The 14,619-nt window shown below is 52.5% G+C and overlaps 1 protein-coding gene across 3 annotated transcripts; it reads right to left on the reverse strand.

Moving 5' to 3' along the window:
* Window positions 1–220: 220 nt before the first annotated feature.
* On the reverse strand, window positions 221–9,248 carry DLL3 (delta like canonical Notch ligand 3). 3 transcript variants are annotated; one of them, XM_037819864.1, is made up of 9 exons: window positions 9,103–9,248; window positions 8,673–8,954; window positions 7,815–7,872; window positions 6,502–6,744; window positions 5,395–5,609; window positions 4,204–4,426; window positions 2,136–2,724; window positions 1,831–1,921; window positions 221–1,514 (listed from the first exon to the last, which is right to left on the reverse strand). In XM_037819864.1, the coding sequence occupies exons 1-9, from the start codon at window positions 9,169–9,171 to the stop codon at window positions 1,509–1,511; spliced, it is 1,776 nt and encodes a 591-aa protein (XP_037675792.1). In that variant the 5' UTR covers window positions 9,172–9,248; the 3' UTR covers window positions 221–1,508. The 3 variants fall into 3 exon arrangements, with proteins under 3 accessions (XP_037675792.1, XP_037675791.1, XP_037675793.1); XM_037819863.1 differs by having other exon boundaries at window positions 5,395–5,612; XM_037819865.1 differs by lacking the exon at window positions 1,831–1,921 and having other exon boundaries at window positions 5,395–5,612.
* Between the last annotated feature and the right edge of the window lie 5,371 nt (window positions 9,249–14,619).

Below are 14,619 nucleotides of genomic sequence, written 5' to 3' on the forward strand. Positions count from 1 at the left end.
GTGAGTCACACAAATGTTTTGGTTTCCCAGCACATATAAAAGTTGTTCACACTATATTCTAGTCTATTACATGTGCAACAGCATTATGTCTATGAAAAGTGCATATCGTAATTAAAATGTGAGAAAGACATGAAGCCAACACACACTGTTGAAAAAATAGCACCAATAGTCTTGCTCAGGGTTGCCACAAATCTTCAATTTTATAAAAAATGCAGTATCTGCAAAGCACAATAAAGTGAAGCATAGTAAAACGAGGTATGCCTATACCTTCTTTTGAATCTTGCTTTTTTTCCCTTGGGGAAAAAATATCTTGATGATCATTTCAGATTTGCACATACAGATCTGCCTCATAATTTTATCACATGCATAATATTCTGTTTATAAATGGCCCATAATGTAACCAGTCCCCTTTCATCAGACATTTAGATTGTTTCCAGTCTTTTGCTATTATAAACAATGCTGCAACATAGACATCTTTGTACATAAATGAAAGCATATGTGTAGGATAAATTCCTAGAAGTGCAACTGTTGGGTTTAGGGGTGTGTGTATTTTTCATTTTTGAAGTTACGCTAAGTTATTCTTGAGGCTTTTAATTTTATGTAACACCTTGTAAACACCAGGATATTGAAGATAGCCAACGCATTCCCATTTTGCTTTTTAGAAATTGAGAAGCACAACACATTTCCACAGAACCCAGTGAGTTCTTTATAAAAGATGATTCTGTCCAAGCTGTCATAACTCACTTGCTCTGTCTTTGTAACATTTACTTCACTCTCTGATCCTTATCTTTGTCCTCTGTAAAACGGGTTCCTTCTGCTCTAACCGGTTGACTGTGTTGGGATTGCCTGCCTGGTAATGATTTTTTTTCTTTTTAGTGGGGTACTGACCCTCATCCATGCCATTGCATGAGATTTGGGTAGCCTGACTCTACATCCTGACACACAGTGGGCACATGACCAAGCTTGGCCAATCAGAGTAAGCCATACTTCCCTGATAACTGGTTCAGACATGGCCATGTGACAAACCAGGGCCAATGAGGATCTGCCTACTAATAAAGTCACCCTAGGGTAAAAGAGCCAACTGGAGAGAGACTGAAGGCACTGAGCCTCTGGATCCAGCCTTGCCTGAAGTTACAACAGGCTTTTCCTTTTTTATGAACTAATACATCCTCTTTTACTATTTCAACCAATTTGAGTTCTTTCTTCTTCCTGCAATAGAGAGAGTCCTATCTGTTCTCCTCAGGACACAAAATCTCTCCTCTCAGGCCCAACACCAAATATAAAGCACTAAGACAAGACCGACTAGTCAAAATCGATGAAAATAAGAGCCTTTATATGCATCTCTGGAAAGATGGGGAGAGAAAAATATATGATATAAATAACAATATGTACAACGTTCAAAGGTAAATTCTCCTAGCCTCTCCTTCCAGCTTGAACTTCAAAGTATCTGGAGCAGACACTGAGCACCACCAAGAAACATCCAGGCTCTGTTGTGGAGAACAGGCAGGTCAGGCCTAGAAACAAAATGAATAGGAGGCATTAGAAAGGGCTGTCCTCAGCCTCCAGTCCCTCTCCCCAGTGAGTGGAAATCAGGTGAGGGGCTCTGGCTGGAGCACCCAACTCTGTCATCTTGAAGCCCAAAGGCCTTCCAAAGAGACGATGGCCAGTAGCTCAAAACGACAGCAAGAGGGAAGCAGGATAGACTTAAATATATCAGAGTTTAAAGTGGGCTTAATGACCTTCCAGAAACTCTCCCTTCCCTATTTTACAGATAAATAAGAGGCTCCACAGGGAATGCTCAACGTATTGGGAGTAAGGAGGAGGTGCTACCTCCCGGGCATAGATCGAAGGAGCAGATATAATGTAAATTGCTCGAGAGTCTCCGTCTTCAGGGCAATTCCAATCAGCGTCAGCGGACAGGCTGCAGAAGGAAAGGTCCAGACCATTTAGATTCCCAATATTATTTTTCCCAACCACCACCAAAAAGACCCCAAAGCCAAATAGCGGAATTGTGGGGAGACCCAATCAGAAAAAGAGCTAGAGCAATGGATAACAGGAATGGACCAATCAGGAAAGTCCATGAATGAATCAGGCCAGATACAAGCAGCCAATGGGGACAAGATTCAACCCCTCACCTTGCACCATCCCCGGAGCCCTCCTGCGTCCGCAGGTTGTTGAGTGCGTCAGAGTGTACGTGGGCTGGTGGTTCCGGGGTTCCCGCCAGTAGGCGAGATCCAATATCCCTGCCCGAGCCACGGCGCCGCACGTGGACCAGCAAGAGCACAGCGCCGGCCAAGCCCGCGGCCACGAGCAGTCCCAGAGCTGGCGGCAAAAGGAAATGCTGCGGGGCCTGCCTCGGGCCCGGCGGGGCCGCAGGCAAAGCGTCTGCGCCTTCGTTCGTGCCTTCGGGGTGAACCGCGAATTCGCATCGCGCGCCCATGTAGCCGGGCGCGCAAGCGCAGACGACACCGGAGAAGTGAGCGTAGCAGCGGCCGCCGTGAGCGCAGGGGCGCGCGGCGCACGGGTCGGCGCGTTCACGGCAGTCGCGGCCGCCGAAGCCCAGCGCGCAGGAGCAGCGGCGCGCGCCGCCGCCCTCCAGGCACGTGCCGCCGTTGGCGCAGGCGCGGCCGGCGCAGTCGTCCAGGTCGTGCTCGCAGCGAGGACCCGCAAAGCCCGCGCGGCAGCGGCAGCGCAGGGCGTGGCCCAGGTCCAGGCAGAGCCCGCCTGTGGGGAAGGGGGCGTCAGGGGCTGCGGGTAGGAGGACTCCCAAGCCCGCCACGCTCTTCTATTTCTTTGGACTGTAGTTCCTGCCCTCACCTTTTCTCTGGGTCCCCTTATCTACCTGGAAAGCAGATCCTCCTCCTTTTCCCTCAGGGGAAGTCTTGGACTAAGTCAGCCTCAACTCTTTGGCCCGCTGTTTGTCTTTTTCTCAGGCCTTCCTTAAACAGTTAACAGTTCCTAGAACTATTGTTTGAACCAGGCCAAGCCCTTCTTCTTCCTAGGATGCCCCTCTCCCTTTTACTTCCTCCCCTTTTCCCATTTTGTACCCACTTTTTCTCTTCCCTAGTTTATCCTTCAACAAGTCTTGGTGCAAATGTCCCCTCCTCCAGGAAGCCTTCCCTGACTCTCTGAGGCTGAGTCAGGCACTCTGGACTTACTCATGCCCAGCCCTGATCACAGTGCTTTGTGCCGTCCCCGTCACAATCCTGAGCCCCATCACAGTGCTGAACCGCCATCACAGGACTGACCACTGGGCCCCCAGTGTCTGAGGACAGGTCTGTCTCTGCTGGGTTGGTACCACCATGAGGGCAGGACCCAGAGCTGTCCTGATCACTGCTGTGTCCCTTGTACTACCCAGCCCAGAATAAACACTTGTGGGAGTTTTTTGGAGAGAACCACTATTAAATCCACTCCCAAGAATGTGTGGAGCCCTTTACATTGATGATCTCATTTCACCTTTTAACACCGAACTCAGATCAGAACACTCCCATGGTTCTGTCTCCCTCAGAGTAAAAGCCAGAGTCTTCCCCAGGGCCCAAGAGGCCCTGCATGATCTGCCCCCACCACCTCCCTGAACTCATCTCTCACTACTCACCCCCAGCTCGCTCAGTTCCAACTGCACTGGCTTCCCTGGTGATCCTCAAGCCCACCAGGCACATTCCTACCTCAGGGTCTTAGCACTCGCTATTCCCTCTTCCTGGAACATAAAAAATCTTTGCCCTGAGCCCAAGTGGCTCCCTCTTTTACCATCTTCCATAAGGTCTTCCATAACCACTCTGGCTAAAATGTCAACCTGCCAGCCCATACACACTGCCCATCCCTCTTCCAGCTTTATTTTTCTCCTTAGTGTTTATCACTATCTATCCCTCCATATAATTTACTGATTTATCTTGTTTATCTTCTGTCTCCCCATCATTCTCACAAGGATAGGGATGTGTGTCTGTTTTATTCCCTGCATGTATTCCCAGTGCCTAGAACAGGGCCTGGCACACAGGTGCTCAATAAACATTTATCAGTTAGGGAAATCACCTTGCTCACTTTATAAGAGCAAACTGAGGCTGAGATTGGGAGAGGGGTCACTTCCCCGGGCCACAGGGCCAGAGGAGGCAAAGCTGGGATTCCCGCCCAGGACTGTCTCAGCCAAGCCCTGCCCCACCGCCCAACCCCACCCCACCCCTCCCGGTTCTGGCCTCCTCGCCTCACCATTCTGACATGGCTGCAGGCTGCACCGGTCCACCCTCTTCTCACAGTTGGAGCCCTGGAAGCCGGGTGGGCAGTGGCAGACGTAGGCAGAGTCGGGGTCTGCACCCCCCACACACAAGCCACCGTTGAAGCAGGGTCCATCTGCGCAGGTCACCCCGCTCACCTCACACCGCAGCCCATAGAATCCACGGGGGCAGGCACACTTGAAGGACCCGGGGGTCTCCTGGGCAGGGGCGAGAAGGCTTTGGACAGGGTGTCCTTGGAGCAGTCTCCAAGCCCCCGCCTCAGAGTCTTGCCCATTGGGGTCTGCTCCTTGTCTGGGGCCCACCTCCCAGCATGCAGAAGCGCCCCTGGGAAGCCCTCCCCGAGAACCCCTCCTCCTCTTCATATTCCCTTGTCTGCCCGTCTAAGTAACCCACAGGGAGGAGGTCTGGGAGGTCCAGGAGCACTGATGCCCGTCTGTGCACCTTTGCCTCCCACATGCTGCCTGCCTGATCTGCCCTCCCATATTGCACCTGCAGAGCCAAATCCTCCTTCGAGGCCCTAGTTCTAAGCCCGCCTCCTCCAGGAAGCCTTCCCTTGATCTCCCCTCCCCAGTGCCACCCCCTGAGCTTGAAACCTGAGTGTTCTCACTGTCCCATGGTGACGGTGTCCAGGTGCCCACAGTGGACTCTACCTCATCCCCTTACACAACCAGCTTGTTCCCACTGCACACGTCTGCTCACCCTGCCACTCATCTGGTCTCCCCTCTCCAGTCACTGCCCCTCAGCCAGATCTATACGGCAGAAGACTGGCCTGGGCCCACCTCCTCCAGAAAGCCTTCTCTGATGTCTCTCCCTCCCCTAGATCCCAGATTCCTATCCCCCCTGGTCCCTCCACCTCCTCCCTTGGGCCCTGGGTTGTTCTCTAGCCCATAATGGGCAGTCAGTGGCCCCATGGGGCTCCCCCTCTCATTCCCTCCTCCACACCCTTAGGAGCTGCCCACTGGGTCTGCCCTTCCCCCAATCCCATCCCCGTCACCTAATCTTCCTTCCAGGCCCCTTCAAGGTGCAAGCTGGACACCTCCAGGAAGCCCTACATGATGGCTTCCCCAGGCCTTCCTCCCCAGGCTGGTATCTCGTGGAGCTCCAGAGCGGGGGACCTCCCAGGATAAAAAAATATCAGGATGGGGTGGGGGTGGGTGATACTGACACTACAGCTGCCCCCGTTGGCACAGGGGTTCCCATCACAGGACCCGGGCCCAGGTACAAGGCATCCAGTGGTGGCAGAGGATGAGCCCCTGGGGTTGAGGCAGCTGCTGGTGGAGACAGGGACTGTGCAGAGAGGCCCAGCCCAGCCCTCCAGGCATCGACACTCGTCAGGCTGCTCACAGAAGCCGTGCTCTGGGCTGCAGCCCGCCCGACATGCTGCTGTGGGGAACCAAGAGGCAGAGGAAAGGAGACTAGCAACGCTGGGGAAGGCCAGGGTCAGGAGGATGGTCCCCTCTGGGCCAGAGGGTATTGTGATCCCCAGTTTACACACAGGGAGCTGAGACCCAGAAAGGTGAGGTGACTCACCCAGCTAGGAAGTGGGGAACAAGGATTTGAACCAGGGCCAGAGTGCTTGAATTGTGCTCTTGGAAGGAAGATGGGGAGGGGACTCCGGGTCCAAGCTTCAAAAGGGGAAAATGAGGGGAGGGAATCTGTGCTTGGGGAGAGACCCCTGGCCTTTCAGGGGAGATGGGATGGTCTGGGATTAGAGTAGGTCTGGGGGGATCTGGATTAGTCTGGAGTCCTAGGGGCCTCAGCCGGTCTCTGAAACTTGGGGAGGGGTCTGAGGGGACCTTGGGTAGAGGTCTAGGGGTTCCCAGACTTCAAAAAGTGATGAGATCTGGTCAGCAACAGAAGGGAGGGAAGATGGAGGATCCCTTGTGGGGGGTGGGTGGGAAGGAGTTTCTAAGGCTCCTGGGTGAAGTAGGGAGGGCCCCCAAATTTGGAGAGCTGTGGGGGTCATTTGGAACGGGGTGTGGCTGTGGGTTAGGGAGGAACTGGGGGCTACTAGCATGCGAAATGGGTTGGGCTTCTTATTTGGGGCTGACCAGAGTGCTAGGAAGAAGGAATGGGACTGGGGTACCCAGCAGGGCTGGGGAGAGGTCTGGGGGCCTCAGTTTCCCTAACGGTGGTAGCTAGATGGTGGGAGGGGGCTGAGGACTGAGGAGAGGAAGGAAAGGGCCCAGGGTCCCCAGTCCCTTATCACACGCTGGGTTGGGGGAGGGACCGGGAGCCCCGGCTGAGATGAGGTGGGGTTGACAGGACTCACGCGGTGCAGTACACTCGTCCTCGACGGGCGCGCAGGGGCGCAGTCCCGGGCCGCACCGCGCGGGGGCACTGCGCGAGCGGCAGAGACGCGTGCACGCGGCCCCGACGGCGGGCGGCTCGCAGCGCGCGCGGTACGAGAAGCGCAGCTCCCAGGCGCCTGCGCGCTGCACGTCCCGGGCCCACGGTGCCCCGGCAGCCAGGCGCCGCCAGCCGGCCACGCGCCCCAGCAGGCTCCAGCCGGGCCCTGCGGGGACAGGGAAGGGCGCTGGGAGGGGCCGCGGCCCGAATCAAGTCTCTAGATGAGGACGGGGCGCTCAGGCTCGGGCTCCAGCCCCGTGGTGAGGCCCAAACACCCCTTATCGAGCCCTGGGGTCCTTTGATATCTCGACCACGTCTAACATAACGATGGTAACATCTACCATAGAAGTCATAATACCCCCAGATTTCAGATCAGAATTTTTGTATATGAAAGTAGTGATGGCACCCCTAATTGCTAGATCATAAATTATCCCTATAAATATCCTGTGGCATTTGATATTTCAATATGGCCAAGGCACAATAATAGGTCACATCCCATATTGTACCTCAGGATCTTCCTACATCAGATGGTGACAGAGACCCCAGTTCCTAGGCCATAAATTACCCATATTGAGATATCAGCAAAGTGACAGTTTTTCCACAAGGCTGCCACACCCTAGCATTGTGCTGTGGGAGCTTTCTGTATCAAAATGGTGATAGAATCCCCCACTGCCAGGCCTTACAAAGCACCGGAGTCGCTCCCCCACCCCACCACTCCACCCCCGCCCCAAGTAAAGCTAAGAACACTCCACATCTCTACCTGAAACCTTTGCTGAGAATTCTCCCTGGTGGAGCTGCAAGTTCCCATGGGGCTCCCTGAGACCTCTACATGGACAGTGACAGAGCCTTCCGTAGAAAGACCAGAAGTCACTCAATAATATTGACCCTGGGCTCTCAAAATCGCAATGACAGAAGCCACCAGAGCTGAGCTGTGAAGTGCTATATCCTATTCTGATGGCTTCAATTCCAAGATAATAAATGAATTTCCCCCACCCCACCCAGAACCAGGACCAGGACATTTCTGTATTGAGATGCCAAGTGCCCTGGAGGTGTCAGCATCTAGCACCACCCTCCAGGATCTGTGATGGGACATCATAGGTCCAGTGATCCTGGAACGCCGCATCCTACATGCCTAGGGCCACAGGCACCCCGTGTTACCATCCTGGACCCCACGTCAGGCTCCAACTCCCAGGACCTCTGGCATCTCACACCACAGTCCCAAGACTAGACACTCACCTCCTATCTGCTCTCCCAACTCCTCTCTCCAGGTTTCGATGATAAGGGAGAAGGTGCCCTGGGTGGGTTGGGGAAGGGGAAGAGGAAAGAATAAAAGGTGATGGTCAGGGTGGGAACTCGGTGAAGGCCTGAGTTAAGGGGTAAAGAGTGAAGGCCAGCTCTGGGTACTGGGTAGGCAAAGGATAATTCCCAGATGGACCAGTCCAAGGAAGGAATGGCATGTTGGATTTCTTTATTGAGCACTTAATATGTGCAAAGCCCTTTACTCAAGATACTTGGTTGAATTCCTCACATGAGATCCTTTGTGGTAACATGATGACCCCATTTTACAGATGGGAAAAGTGAGGCTGGGAAAGGGAATCTTGTCGCCCAAAATGACAAGAGTAGAATTCAAATATAGGTCTGTTCACCTCTGTGCTTTGGGGTTGTGGGGGTAGGAGAACAGGATTTTGGAGATGAAGGGGTTGTGAATAGGGGCCCCAATTGGAAAGACTGAGAAGGGATAAGGTGAGAGGAGATTGGGGGGGGGGTGTCCCCAAAACACAGTGGGAGTCCCCTAGGCACAAAGAGTTGGATAAAGATGAGGATACCAGAATTTAGAAATCCCCAAGGAGCAGAGAATTTAGGGTTTCAGAAGGTGGGTCTGGGGTTCTGGGAATTTGGGTTCTCAATGTGCCCTGCTGGGGCAGAGCTTTTGAGGTACCTAGAGAGAAAAGTTGGGTTCAGAAATTTGCGATTCTCAGTGGGCATTTAGGGTTTAGGAATCTGGAAACAGAGTTTCCAGATGGTAAAGTCTGGGGATTTGGGGGCCCCAAGGAGCAGACTGGAGGGCAGAAGGGAGTCACATTTGCGTCTCACCGGCCAGGCGTCCCGGAAGGGCACGCTCAGGAGGCCATCGGGCAGCGGCAGGTCAGGCACGGGCGCTCCAGGCTGCTCGGTGTAGACGGGTCCTCGCGCGCTCAGCGCAGCGCCCAGGGAGCAAGGGGACTCCGCGGCCTCCTCGGAAACCCCCGGCTTCAGGCAGACGCGGAAAAAGAGACGGCAGAGTCCCCGGGAGCTGCATGGTGACCGCGAGGTCCCTGGACCCGGGCCCGGCCCAAAAGAATGGATCTGCAGCTCGAAGACGCCGGCCGGCTGTGCCTGGAGCGGAAAGTTTCCCAGGATAAGGGGCTGTGTGGGACCCAGGCGCCTCGTGCTCCCCGCGTCCCTCCCACCCCCAGGACCCCCGGGTCGCCTCCCTCACCCCCGAATCCTTCCCCTCCCACTCCGTCTCCCGCGGGTCTCTGACCTGGGGGAGAAGAAGGAGCATGAGGAGCACCGTCTGCGACAGGAGCCAGGGCATCCGCGGGGCGACCATGGCCTTTCGGGGTCTCGGGAGCCGCAGCTGCTGGCTCCGGAGTCTTATATCCGAGGGGGCGACCCCGCCCCCTCAGGCAGCCGGGTCTCCGGGGGACACAAAGGGAGGGGTTCGCAGGGGAAGGGGCTCGTGCAGGAGCAGCCGTGGACGTCTGCGTGCTCGCGGGCACCGGCGACGTCGTGAGTGTGTGATCCTGCGAGAGGGTGCGGTTGGTTGTGGGTGCCACTTTGTATGTGGCTGAGGACTGGGGGGAGAGTTATGCCTGTGGGTGAGGTTCTAAATGATGTGAAGATTCTGTGAGTGTATGCGTGTGTGATGTGGACGAGAGCTACTCGGGGATGTACCTGACTGCTGTTGTGTGTCTGTATGAGATTGGGTATGGTTAAGGCTGTTTGTGAGGTTGTAAATAATTCTAAGATTGTGTTTGTGGGTGCGTGCACACACATGGGAAACTGGGGGACTTCATGATTGACATTTTAAGTTTGTGTGGCATGGGGATGCTTCTCGGTGTATATGTGTTTTTCTGAGATCTTGAACCACTGTCTGTAGTTGTTTGAACCTGTGACTTTGTGGTCTGTGCGACTGTGTGTGTTTGCATGTGTCATAGAGGCTGTGTAAGGTCGTGATCGGCTGAGGGATTCGTGTGACCGAGCCTGGGTGTGCATTTATCATGGGAGGCCTGGTGGGAGGTTCGGAGGTGTAGCTGTGTGTGGTTATGAGGAAGATCTGGGGTTCTTTGTGGACCCCTGTGTGCGTGTGTGTGCTCGTGTGCGTTCTACCCCCCTTCCCACCCCAAGACAAAGCCACTTTCTCCACCCATATAGCGGACGCTTCAGACGCCAGGGCAAAGGGGCCCCCCCGCCTCCGAGGGGCTCCCAGCTGTATGTAAATGCCGCCATCTGCCGGGCGGCCGCGCCCCGCCCCCTGGGCCGCAGCTGGGCTGCCCGTTTGGCCTCCGGAAGGTGTGAGGAGCAAATGGGCAGGAAATTCAGTCCTCCTGTATCAGGGGCGCCTGCCCCATCCCAAGATGAAATGGGGACACCCCTGGGCCCTCCAGAAGCCCCTTAGTATTCTAGGACCAAGGCCAGGAATGCAAGTCTGGAGCAGATGTCCCAACCCTCTGGTCATAATCACCCCCTGAGTAAATGTGTGGATTTTTTTTTTTTTTCCTTTTCCAAACTTAACAAAACAAACAAACAAAAAGAAAAAGACACAAACAAAAACCCACAACAAAAACACCACAGGCTAATGATTACAGGAAAAAAAATAGGTTCCATTGATATACATATTTTTCTTTTCCAGGACTAAGATAGGGTGATCAATAAAGCATCACCCACTACAGCCAGGAATACAGTAGGTGCTCAGTAAATTTTGAATGAATGAAATAACTAATGCCACTCTAAAGGTTTTTTTTCCTTATTCCTGAGGACACTGGAGAGACGGGAATGTTCTGAGTAGGGAAGGACATGACTGGATGTGCAGAACACCCCAGGCCCCTTTGCCCAATTCTTCCCTCTGCATATTATACTCTTTCCTCTCCCTGCTTTAATTCCCCCATTTTCACCATTCACACTTCACCTCCTCTAGGAAGCCTTCCTTATTACCTCCCCACCCTCACCCACCACCCACCGGAAGGGATCAGACACCTCCTCTGTGCTCCCACAGCCCTGATCACACTCTGCTTGTGTTCCCCATCCCAGCCCTGACCTCTTTAGCCTATAGGGTCTAACGCACAAATTGGACCATGCTACACACACACACACATACCCTTCTAGACCCTTCCATGGCTTCCCAGTGCCCTCAAACTCTACTCCAAGCTTCTAAGGCTAATATTTGAGGACATCCCTCTACACTATCTTTACTCAGACAGGTTCCGTGTCCCAAAGGGTAGAGCCAGATGTCAGAAGGGCAGTTAGTGGAAGGCAAATAGGGCCCCCACACTGGGACAGGTGGGAGTGAACTCCCCACCACAGGAGATATTCAAACAGGTCTGGGTAGTTATTAGAATCATCATGAAAGGAGGCACATTCCTGCCTTGGATGATAACTTCTGCAGTTAAATGATTTCTGGTCTGAGATACCCCCACATTTTGAAGACAGTAAAAATGGCCAGCCTTTACTGAAGGCTTGTGCCAGGCATGTTTCACCTGGAGTCTCATTTCTGTGTGAAGTGTATTTTAAGGCTTTTCAGGACTTTTCCTTACATGCTGACTTAAGAGTCCATGGGTCCCTGAAATACAGTGGGACTTGACTGTATCAGTGCCAGTCACTATGCTAAGTAATTTTATTTATTTTTTTTTTTTGCTAAGTAATTTTTATGACTAGAAACTCAATAATTACAGCTACCCTCTGAGATGGGTTTTCTCCCCACTGTCCGTCATCACCTCCTGCCCAGACTGGTGCAGCAGCCTCCTCACTGCCTCCCTGCTCCTGCCCCGCACACGTGGAAACATCCCTTCTGTCCTCAGAGCCCTCTTGGGGCTCCATCTCACTCCTGGGCAAAGGCAAAGTCCTCATCCCGGCCTGCAAGGCCCCACAGGACCTGCCCCCGTCGCCTCTCTGCCTCACCTCCTCCCACTCTCCCCCTTCCCACTGCTCCAGACTCATAAGCCTCCTTGCTGCTTCCTTAACTACCGAGTCCTCAACTCCCTCAAGGCCTTTGCACTGGCCCTTCCCCTCAAATTTATTCCCCCATTCCACAAATATTTAGGAGTGCCTACTGAGAACCAGGCACCAGCGAACAGACAAAACTCTGCCCTCAATGGGGTGTGGGGGGTGGGGGGGGCATTTCCATGAAAGGAGACAGGATAAGTAAAAAGGTACAATATGTCAGATGGTGATAAATATAATGGCAGGAATTAATCAGAGTAAAGGGGATGGAGTATACTGGAAGATTAGTTTTCAACAGAGTAGCAGGGAAGGCTGTGCTGCAGCGACATTTGGGTAAAGACCTAAAGGAGGTGAGGGAGTAAGTCGTATGGATCCTGGGGGACAAACACTCCTGGCAAAGGGAAAAGCAAGTGCAAAGGTCCCGAGGTGACCAGGCCTGGTACACTCAGGTCTCCCCAAGGCTTTCATTTTATTCCGATCTCTGCTCAAATATAACCTCCCAAGAGGTCTTCCCTGACCATTTTCTCTCCAGTCTAAAATAGCACTCCAACCCCCAAATCACTCCATCCCCTTTTCATACTTTCTTTATGCATTCATTAGCACCTGAGAAGAACCTGACCATTGTCTGACTCCTGCATGAGAGTGTCACCTCTAAGACAGTTTTTAAAAAATATCTAATTTGTTCACAGCTGCATCCCCAGTGCCTGGGACCGGGTCTGGCACAGGCAGCACTCAGCAGACATTTGTTGAGTAAGTGAATGAATGAAGATACTATTACTAACCCCTTCTTATGGATGAGGAAACTGAGATGCCTGAGACCTTGCCCAGGATCACGGGTTTGCAAAGGGTGTGTGACCTGCGAATTCAGACCCTGTCGGATCTGCCTTAACACTGGATGCTCATCCAAAGATACCAAGAGGCAGCCCTGGCAGCCAGAGCATCCTGGGAAAACATGCTTCATAAGCAGCATGCCCTCCAGCTTCCAAGAGGTCTGACTTGAAAGCACCACCCTGAGTTAGTACCCAGGTGGGGAAGAGGCCTGGGGGAGCCCACTGGGCACTGATGTATGTGCAGTCCAGAGTGCCAGAGCATTAAAGCCTGGGGGCCACTCTGGACCAGTGTGGGCAGGAGCTCACGGACAAATATACTCCTTTCATCCCCTGGTGGACAAGAAGTTCTGAGACACATTTCAAAATGTTCCTCAGAGGTTCTGTGGGACCAGGCATGTCAGCCATCGCAGGAGGCAAGCACACACTTGTCTCCCTGTCCCCATCTCACTTTCTCCAGGATCACTTTTCCCAAATACAAGCCTTTGTCTCCAACTTTGCTTTTGTTTAAAACACACACACACTGTTCACTCCAATTCTCAAAGTTACATGCAGGGAAAACCTAGGGCCCTCCCTTGATCCTGGGGACCTCCTCAAGCCAGGGAGTCCTGAGGACATCAGGAAGCTCTCCGCTGGATTAGATAGAAAACCCCGGGGTTGGTGCAAAGTTTAATTCTTCTTTGTAGGTATCTGTAAGCCTTTTAGAAACTGTAGAGTTCAGACGTTCATTCTGGTCCACACGGTTCAAGCAAATTTTAATTGTTATAGCAAACACCAGGGAAGATATTTAAAAATATTTAGCTGGTACTAGCATTAAATGCTGGCTGGAGCAGAAGAGGGTGGGACAGCCAGGGGCTTGGGTGGGAGATGGTTCAAGTCAAATGGGTACAAGATATTTCAATCTGTGAATAACTAGTGTGGTCTGCTACCATGACAGCAAGCTCCATGTTCATGGATATATATGCTTAAAAAAAACGTATATTTAGCCTCAGTATGGATCATCCCATTTACTCCTCACAACTACTCTGCTCAGACAGATATGTCTATACTCCCATTTTAGAGTAAGAAACTGAGGCAAAGAGGCAAGTGCTTTGCCTGAGTCCACACAGCTACCATCTGAGGGCCTTATAGGGCAGTGCCTCAGTTAACCCTAATAATAGTACCACCAGGTATTATTTGATAGGTGTGGAAACGGAGGCACCAAAAGGTGAAATAAATTGACCAAGATCACATAGCCAGGAAGTGGCAGAGCTTTAATTCTGAACCCAGACAGTCTGGAACCCAAATTCTTAAATAACACACAGCTAAGCTGTCCAGTATGGGCACCAGGAGCCACATGTGACTATTAAAATTAAATAAAATTAATCAAAATTGAAAATCCAGTCCCCCAACCATACTAGCTGCATTTCAAGTGCTCAACAGCCATATGTGGCCACTGGCTACTGTAACAGACAGCACAGAGAGAGAACATGGGATGCATCATTGCAGAAAGTTCTATTGGAAAAGCACAACTAGCTACACATTCTGCTTGTTTTAGTTAGGAACCAACATTTAAAAATTAGATTTAATATATAAACCCCAATTTCTGGCTTCTACTGAAAAATCAGTAGAAGCTACTCCAGGTCCACCTTCCCACAGGGCCACAGCTGCCTTCTTCAGATGGGGACATCTCTGGTCCCCTAGAGCCCCACTGGGCCCACATTTCACACAGCCACAGAGCAGCTTGGTTGCTACCTGTCTTTCAAATTCCTGTTGCTGTCTCTTTTCTCTTTTCCAAAGATGGGGAATCTGGGACCAGAGAGGGAGATGCACTTGTTGGAGATCACACAGCACAAAGGAAAACAGTGAGAACAAGGACCCAGGTTCTCGGCTTCCCAGGCTAGAATTAAAAACCAACGCAAAGTACCAATTCCATCCTTGGCAGCCAATCAGCTACTGGGAGAGAGTGACGATGATGCAAGAGTCCCTGGCCTCACCCCAATGCCCCCATCTGGAGACTCTGGACACAGGAG

Source organism: Choloepus didactylus, chromosome 27, assembly GCF_015220235.1.
Source record: "Choloepus didactylus isolate mChoDid1 chromosome 27, mChoDid1.pri, whole genome shotgun sequence".
Classification (NCBI taxonomy): Eukaryota; Metazoa; Chordata; class Mammalia; order Pilosa; family Megalonychidae; genus Choloepus; species Choloepus didactylus.

What these genes read in the sequence shown, in the direction of transcription:
- DLL3 (XM_037819863.1), bottom strand. Translation starts at nt 9,171, where the DNA reads ATGGTCGCCCCGCGGATGCCCTGGCTCCTGTCGCAGACGGTGCTCCTC. An exon ending in GGACGAGTGTACTGCACCGC is followed by an intron (nt 5,613 to 6,501) that starts GTGAGTCCTGTC and finishes GGTTCCCCACAG; the next exon opens with CAGCATGTCGGGCGGGCTGC. An exon ending in GGCTCCGGGGATGGTGCAAG is followed by an intron (nt 1,922 to 2,135) that starts GTGAGGGGTTGA and finishes TTCCTTCTGCAG; the next exon opens with CCTGTCCGCTGACGCTGATT.